Source organism: Pelobates fuscus, chromosome 3, assembly GCF_036172605.1.
Source record: "Pelobates fuscus isolate aPelFus1 chromosome 3, aPelFus1.pri, whole genome shotgun sequence".
Taxonomy (NCBI): Eukaryota; Metazoa; Chordata; class Amphibia; order Anura; family Pelobatidae; genus Pelobates; species Pelobates fuscus.
The window spans coordinates 249,901,158-249,909,961 of NC_086319.1; the positions used below are offsets into that span (position 1 = coordinate 249,901,158).

General features: G+C 44.7%; 1 protein-coding gene across 1 annotated transcript in view; it reads left to right on the forward strand.

Moving 5' to 3' along the window:
* ZC3HC1 (zinc finger C3HC-type containing 1) overlaps positions 1-2,469 on the forward strand; it is a 40,633-nt gene extending 38,164 nt beyond the window's left edge. The window contains exon 10 of the mRNA XM_063448308.1: positions 639-2,469. Within this exon, the coding sequence (XP_063304378.1) occupies positions 639-707 (69 nt within the window). The 3' untranslated portion in view covers positions 708-2,469. The remainder of the gene's footprint in view (positions 1-638) is intronic.
* Positions 2,470-8,804: the final 6,335 nt, after the last annotated feature.

Below are 8,804 nucleotides of genomic sequence, written 5' to 3' on the forward strand. Positions count from 1 at the left end.
AGTATTTGGAGACTTCCAGCCTAAACACGACCATCTTAATTTCCTCCTTGATGAAACTTGTAACTTATTAGGCAGACGAGTGGAGAAGGGGTGAAAATGCATGCTTTCATATTCTCTACCTGCTACACAAATGCCCACCTGCAATCAGTAACATTGACAATCCATACCTCGATCACTGAGTGAATCAAATGAACTGCTCTTGGCAAAAACATTTTATCCTTTGCCAGTAGCTTAAAATAGAGAAATCTTAACGTGTGTGTGTGTTCTAAAATACAAAGTGTAGCATTTGCAACTCCAAAGGCAAATGGAATACCGGTCCTATTCACAGCCACACTGAATGTTTTTCCGCAGAATGCCAAACAAACAGCTTTGCCTCATGTCTAGGTTTTCGTTGTTCTGGGTTATGAACATCTTAATTCCTTTTGTCTGAAAGGTAAATGTACTTCTGCTCAGCTACAGGTGTCTGTTTTTGCCCCATGTGGGATCATCTGTGTGATTCTTATAGAAGTAGTCATGCCAGCAGAAAGCTAAATACTAATTTGAAGAATTGTAACCTCTATATATTTTGCCTGAAATGTATGTGAGTGTTGGTGCAAACCTATGGTAATATACACTTAATTTTTATTTATTTTTTGTAGACTGTGCCAGAAAAATCCTACAAAGTCTTCAGAATATTTCGTCAGTGGCAGAGGACTACGTCATCATGAATGCACATATAGACTTTTTTTTTTTCTTTTTCTTCAAACCAACCAATGTGACCTCTCTTATGTCCACCTTGCTTTGAGCAGTATAGACTTGTATTGTGTTACACTAATCCTGGGTAATCTGTATTTGGTTCATGATATCCACACCTTCTTTGCAAGTATTTTCCATTGTGAAAACATCTTATGGCTGCTTTGATTCCTTTAATAAACATGTAGACAACTTGCTGGTGGACCAAATGTGATAGAGACTAAAGGACAAATTAAAACTTTTTATTTTCCTTGCTTGTATGAAAATTAGAAACAATTAATTTTTTTGCTTCTTTTATAGTAAATACATTGGGTAAAACCAAGAATATATACCTGGGTGAATGTTGTCACTACTTCTACAGGGTTATTTACTAAACTGAGAATGTTGGGCATTAAAAGTGAATTCCAAATCTAACGCCAAAGTAGCTTAACTGGAAATTTTCTAGTTCAGCGGCTTTGGCTTTGAATTCCAACGATTCTCTTTATGGTATAACTGTTTTGTTTTGAAAAAAAGATTGGAATGCCATACTGAATTAACTGGTTGTTTTTAAATGCATTAGGAGTACAATACAGTAGGTCCAGTGATATTCCAGGTCTTCTTACATTGCTTTAAAGGACTAAATGAAATATGTTGGTGAAATTACAACAATATGTATAGGAAAATTGTATACACCATAAACACTTCAATGGATTGAAAGGGTTTTGATGCCTAGAGTCTATGGGTGTCAGGTTCCACACTGCTACTAAACAGTTTACTACTTGTCAAAATTCTGTCCCCGGCAGCCTGCAGACTATTTTCCAATGAAAATATGGCAGATGCGGAGATATACCTGCTTCACTCAATATCAGGAGTAGCAGGTAGTAACTTTCTGAGAGCATGGGCCCTCAGCTTACCGCTGCTATAAATCGGTATGGTGCAAGACGGAAGCGTAGTTCTGTCTCTTTCATTTTGAGGCTGGGCTTCAGGTTGCCAGGGGCCGAGAATCTCTACTAACCATGCCAATACCAGTAGGATACCAATTTCATATCATCCCTTCCATATGTAGTAAGTAATTGACATAGAGATTAATAAACTAATATAGAAAAGTTCACATGGGTACTTTAAATGTATTATCAACTTTATTTAAAATTATATACTGCCAGTTTACAGAAACATTGTTCAAAACCATCTACAATACAATTGGCCATCAATGCTATTTTCTTGGTAGTATATTATGTGTGTACAGACTATTCTAGATTGTCATTTTAGAGTAAACCTTTTATGTTGGTGCTTATTCAATTTAACATTTTTTTTTCTCCCCTATAGAAGACAGCCAAGCTAACTAAAAGTAGGCAATTGTTTATTTTGTTGAAGATTCCCTTACCGTGTTTGAAGGTGGAATGTTGCAATATCAAAGTGGCTGAATATTCATTGAACAGTTTTGCATACATTGGTCCACACCCCCACCTCCTTCCAATCCATTGCCCTATCGTGATGGTGTAATGCAAAGAAATATTGAATGTACAGTAGCAATTGGTATGGTTTTAGTGGCTGTAACCTCTAAGAGCTCAACCTGCTAAGCAGGTGCCAGAAAACCTATTCACAAATTGTCAACTCTTTTAATGTGACACCCTGTGTGGGGAAATAAAGCACAATGGTGAAGGGCTTTGAAGAAAATTGCCAAATGTTAAGCTTGTAAGTATGCTAGAGATGTGTGCTATGCATTTTATCCCCTTGAAATAAAATGGCTTGTATTAATTGGTTGCTCTGACATTTGCTGTTTGTATCGCTCTGCTGCTATGTCACGTTGTGGTCATTGGCATGTCTGGGGAATTTCCATCTGTCCTATGACATGTAGGAGAGTATCTAGAAGGTAAGTGGAGGGGGAGGGGGGGGAGATGGAAAACTGTTCCATTCCCGAGTAGATCACAATGGTATACAGACCGGATAAGAAAGCAAGTCAGGAGGCCAGGTTTTTATTTAAATTACATTTTGCCATTGTCACTGACCTACAGCAGTCATTTTGTCTCCATTACTCCTGCTTAGTAGACTTTTTTCCCCATCTTAGATGATTGCATCATTAGTTCACATTACTAGCAGAAATAATTTAGAATTTGTTGTTGTATTTTAGTTGTCCCTATTTAATATTGGGTCTTCCATATAACAAGGTATATTTAAGAGATTTATACAACCCAGAAAATAGAGGAATTCTGTTGGTGTACCCAAAAACAAGGATATGACCGTGCAATATTGTCTGTGACAAACCAAGAGACTAATTTTGCCATTGCACTCACAAATTTGAGATAATAAAAGCGCCTTAGGGTTGCCACACTTGATTTCAATAGGGGGCTGAAACTTGGTCCCTGAGGAAGTTCTCAGATGAGAACAAAATGCGTGGGACTTGTTCTTTTAGCACTTTTGTGCATTCAACCTTTTATAATTTATATACCATTAAATACACTTTTAGGAAAAAATCTCTGGATCAAGTTGCTGATTTACCTGTCAGTCTGTTCTGTGGCAAGCACAAAAGAGGAGTTTCAGGGGCACGGGACCTGAGCAGCATGGCAACTGGCAGCATCGTCTTGGAGCTCCTGCTTCAAGCTCTATTTTTAGCCCACAAAGCGAGTTCCAGTTTGCCCTGAAGCCCTTAATGCGAGACTTACCTGTGTCTGAAGCCCACCGGAGCACATTAGCGCATCTCTGGAAGCGGATCCCTCTGCAAACCCTGGTGGAGCGCGTGAGGCCTAATGAGCCTGTCGGACAGGCGAGACGGCCGCTTGCTGTACCGAGCGGCACTGAGCCATCCACAGGACAAGTTACAGCTCAGTTCCTCCCCTGCCACCTTTGGACCGGTGGGGGATATCCCGGTCCACACTGGCTGGCCTGCTACACTAACGAGCCTCTGAGACTGCACATTCTGCAACTTCCTCACTCACGCTGGCAACGAACTCAGGAGTCAGCAAGGGAGGCCGCAACCCGACTTCGACAGCTCCCTACAGCAACTAGATGAAATTCTCGAGCACTTTTGGGCCATCCTGGAGGAAAGGCAGATGAATGCTGCACGGAGTTGAGGTCGCGGGACCCCTGCGGGTGATCTAATGACCCAAACACGAAGTAACCCTGATTTGGGATCACTTGGACCGAAGGCTACTAAGGGCAAGACCCTAATGCATAGACCAATCTGGCAAAAGACCGCCAGCGGAGACACAACACCAGGGCCTCCTGTCTCTCCAACATGGGGCTGGACTTGGACTCTTTTGAGCCCTGAGTCCGTGGATCAGAGATGCTGGCCTGCAAATCGGCCTGGGGCGGGAGGTATTTCCCCCAACGCGCTCCTGCAGAATCCTGGGACCCTCCTAGCATCTATACCCTGACCAAACCAACAGCCAGCATAGGTTGAGTGACTCTAACCAAGTGGTACCAACCTAGTCCACGCTCTGGGACTGTAAAGTAACCTAATGTTGGCATAGTGCTATATGTAGTTTACCTAGTATTTCTTAGCGTGCTCCATTTATTCTATGCGTTTTAGCTAGGTGCCCTATCTTCGGCAGCGCTGTGAGTGGCCTTCCATGTTGGCGAAGCTTGTTATTTTAGAGAATTGGCGCTTGCGGACCAATCGTAGTTAATACTAGAGCACCCTCTTGCAAGTTTGTCATACAGTCTTCCTTGTGTGCTAAATCCCACACACCCTGACTAGGGGGATTGCAAAACCCTGTACAACCTACCACTTACCCCAGACAACACTCCTGAAACTAACTGCATTATGTGATAGCGTTTTCCAACCATGTTCTGTCTGCTTGATAACTTTCCAAGGCAACACCTCCCAAGGCACCAGCCAGTGGCACACTAACCTCTGTTTTAGCAAAGTTACTGTCTTAGGGTTAACTACCCTCTCTAGCATTAATCGACATAGCTACCGTGTTATTCTATCTATGAAAAAAAATTGTGCGTGTCTCTACAAGTACCCCAATTGTCTTACATGATGATGAGGAATGCTGTTGGGGCATCTCAAGCTTGTCTGTAATGTTCCTATGCACTGCAAAAATATAAAAAAATAGTTTCAGCCCCCTATTGAAATAGTGTGGCTCCCCTAAGGTGCTTTTATCTTCTCAAATTTGTAAGTGCAACTGCAAAATCAGTTTTTGTTAGAGACAATATTGCACTATGTCATATCCTTGTTTTTAGGTAAACCAGCAGGATCACTAAATTGTATATATCTATTTTGGCCGATTACCATCTGGGAGGCTGTGTATCTATAAGTTGAAGTTGTTTTATATATATTTTTTCCCTTAACAATTTACTGGTGTCACAGGTGCAATTGTTCTAGTTAAGAGATTATTGGAGAGGATCTAAGTCTACGTGTGTTTTCTTTTGTTTCATTTTTTTACAATACAGTGCACTGATGTGTATAATCAGTATATGAAGACTATCTGTATAATACAGTTCTGCAATTGACCAGATATTATAGCCCTGTTCTTATATCAAAAAGCCTAATTTCAAGGCCACTTGCTGCAAAATATGTCATTAATTACAAGCAAATTAACGTTTTACACATAAACCATCCTTATTCTGAGTGTCTCTACTTTATGACACTGGCCCAGGCCCTAAAGAAGGAATTGCACTTTCATGTCTATGTATTGATACATCTCCACTCCAGCAGTACTTTGAGTCTTGGTCCTCTATTAAATTGTGAAAAGGTAATAAACTGAATGAAAAAGTGGCACTACAAAGATCTGAATCTGGTGCCGCTACAAACACCCAAGTGTATTGACACTAATTACACCTTGAATGTGATACAAATAAAAATCCAGCACGGTGATAAGCGCACACAGAGATCTTTAATTTGCCTTCTAATCAGTTATTTCTTTAGTAGCCAATAGAAAGGATTTTTTTTTTAATCTCCTGTTTATAAAAGATATGGTACAACACATAGTGTAATTTGTAAATAAAATATATATATATATATATATATATATATGTATGTGTGTGTGTATATATATATATATATATATATATATATATACACACACATACATGGCTCAAAAAGATAAAGGGAACACAAAAATAACACATCCTAGATCTGAATTAATTAAATATTCTTCTGAAATACTTTGTTCTTTACATAGTTGGATGTGCTGACAACAAAATCACCCAAAAATGTAAAAATAGAAATCAAAATTTTCAACCCATAGAGGTCTGAATTTGAAATCACACTCAAAATTAAAGTGGAAAAACACACTACAGGCTGATCCAACTTTGATGTAATGTCCTTAAAACAAGTCAAAATGAGGCTCAGTAGTGTGTAAGGCCTCCATATGCCTGTATTATTATTATTTTATTATTTATATAGTGCCAACAAATTCCGTAGCGCTGTACAATGGGTGGACTAACAGACACATAATTGAGATCAGACCACTGGACGTACAGGAACAGAGGGGATTGAGGGCCCTGCTCAATGAGCTTACATGCTAGAGGGAGTGGGGTACAGTGACACAAAGGGTTAAAGTAGGGGAATTAAATAGTTTGTTAGAGAAGGGTTTATTGAGTGCTTGGTAGGTCATTTTTGACAGTTGCAGGAAAGGAGTCATGGGGTGGGGGATACGCTTTAATGAAGAAGTGAGTTTTCAAAGATTTTTTGAAGGAGTGGAGGCTGGGTGAAAGTCTGATTGAGGAGGGAAGGGAGTTCCACAGAATAGCTGCAGCCCTGGAGAAGTCTTAAAGGCGAGCGTCAGAGGTGGGGATCCGGGCAGAGGATAGGCGTAGGCAGGGGCGGACTGACCGGTCGGGCACTTCGGACATGGTCCGAGGGCCCGGCCGGGAGGGGGGCCCGCCATCAGGGGGCCCGGCCGCCCCTTTAAATGCTGCAGGCGCGGAACAGGAGTTTCTGTTTCCTGTACCCGGCCGGACTGACAGGAAGGTGCACACTCAGTGTGTGTGCACCTTCCTATCAATCCGGTCGGCACCGCGGACGCAGAGCCTCTCGGCCACGCTACGGGGAGGGGAGGTGAGAAGCTGCAGCCGCCTGAGCGCTCTTAAGAGAGCGCTCAGGCGGCTGCAGCATTTAAAGGGGCGGCCGGGCCCCCTGATGGCGGGCCCCCCTCCCGGGGGAGGGGGTTAAAAGAGAGAGGGGGGGGGGTTAAAAGAGAGAGGGGGGGGGTTAAAAGAGAGAGGGAGGGGGGTTAAAAGAGAGAGGGAGGGGGGGTTAAAAGAGAGAGGAAGGGGGGTAAAAAGAGAGAGGGAGGGGGGTTAAAAGAGAGGGGGAGGGGGGTTAAAAGAGATGGGTTAAAAGAGAGAGGGAGGGGGGTTTAAAAGAGGGAGGGGGGTTTAAAAGAGGGAGGGGGGTTAAAAGAGAGAGGGAGGGGGGGTTAAAAGAGGGTGGGGGGGTTAAAAGAGGGTGGGGGGTTAAAAGAGAGAGGAGGGGTTAAAAGAGAGAGGGAGGGGAGGTTAAAAGAGAGAGGGGAGGTTAAAAGAGAGAGGGGGGGTTAAAAGAGAGAGGGAGGGGGGTAAAAAGAGAGAGGGAGGGGGGTAAAAAGAGAGAGGGGAGTAGGGGGGGTAAAAAGAGAGAGGGAGGGGGGTAAGAAGAGAGAGGGAGGGGGGTAAAAAGAGAGAGGGAGGGGGGTAAGAAGAGAGAGGGAGGGGGGTAAAAAGAGAGGGGAGTAGGGGGGTAAAAAGAGAGAGGGAGGGGGGTAAGAAGAGGGAGGGGGTAAGAAGAGGGAGGGGGTAAGAAGAGAGAGAGGGGGTAAGAAGGGAGGGGGGAGTAAGAAGAGGGGGAGGGGGAGTAAAAGAGGAAGGGGGGAGTAAGAAGAGGGGGAGGGGAGAGTAAGAAGAGGGGGGAGGGGGTAAGAAGAGGGGTAAGAAGAGGGAGGGGGTAAGAAGGGAGGGGGGAGTAAGAAGAGGGGGAGGGGGAGTAAAAGAGGAAGGGGGGAGTAAGAAGAGGGGGAGGGGAGAGTAAGAAGAGGGGGAGGGGGTAAGAAGAGGGGAGATTAAGAAGAGAGGGGGGAGTAAAGGGGGTAAGAAGAGGGGAGGGGGGAGTAAAAAGAGGAAGGGGGAGTAAGAAGAGGGGGGTAAGAAGAGGGGGGAGGGGGGTAAGAAGAGGGGGAGGGGGTAAGAAGAGGGAGGAGTAAGAAGAGGTGGGAGTAAGAAGAGGGGGAGGGGGAGTAAGAAGATGGGGAGAGTAAGAAGGGGGAGTAAGGAGAGGGGGAGGGGGGAGTAAGAAGAGGGGAGAGTAAGAATGGGGGTAAGAAGAGAGTGGGAGTAAGAAGGGGGTAAGAAGAGGGGGGGGTAAGAAGAGGGGGAGCGGGGGTAAGAAGAGGGGGAGGGGGGAGTAAGAGGAGGGCAATTGCCCCCTCCCCTGTCCGCAGGCACCGTGCGGGCAGCCGGCAGGGGAGGGTGGAAGAGAGGACCCGGGAGCTCAGCCTGCAGCTCCTCTGGGTCCTTCTTGCGCGAGCACAGATCGTTGCCGCGGTTACCACGGCAACGTTACGGCTCTTGCAAGAGTAAACTCTAGCCCTGGAGCTACGGGCTAGAGTTCACTCTCAACACTGTGACCACCAGGTATTCCTGGTGGTCGCAGTGGTGAGAGTGAACTTTAGCCCCATAAACACACTGCCCCCACACTATACCCATTCACACACTGCCCCCCATACACACACACTGCCCCCACACACACCATACACACACACTGCCCCCACACACACCATACACATTTACACACATTGCCTCACACACACACACATACACTGCCCACCCATACACACACAGCCCCCCATACTAACATTGCCACACACATACACAGCCCCCTCGTACACACATTGCCCCACACACCCTACACATTCACACACTACACCCCCTCACACACACTGAACCTTTCACACAGACTGCACCCCTTACACATTGCACCACTGCTCCTATACCCCACTACAGCCTCATATCCCAGCAGACCTCAGGTAAGTTGTCAAACTGTTCTTAAACGGTTTGACTACTTACTCTGGGAGGGGGGCCCGGCCCTCCTGGCACCATAACGACTACACAGAGTAGTAGTGGTTATTGTGCATGGATTATTTCTTTAAATAATCTACGAGTGCCCCAGTAGC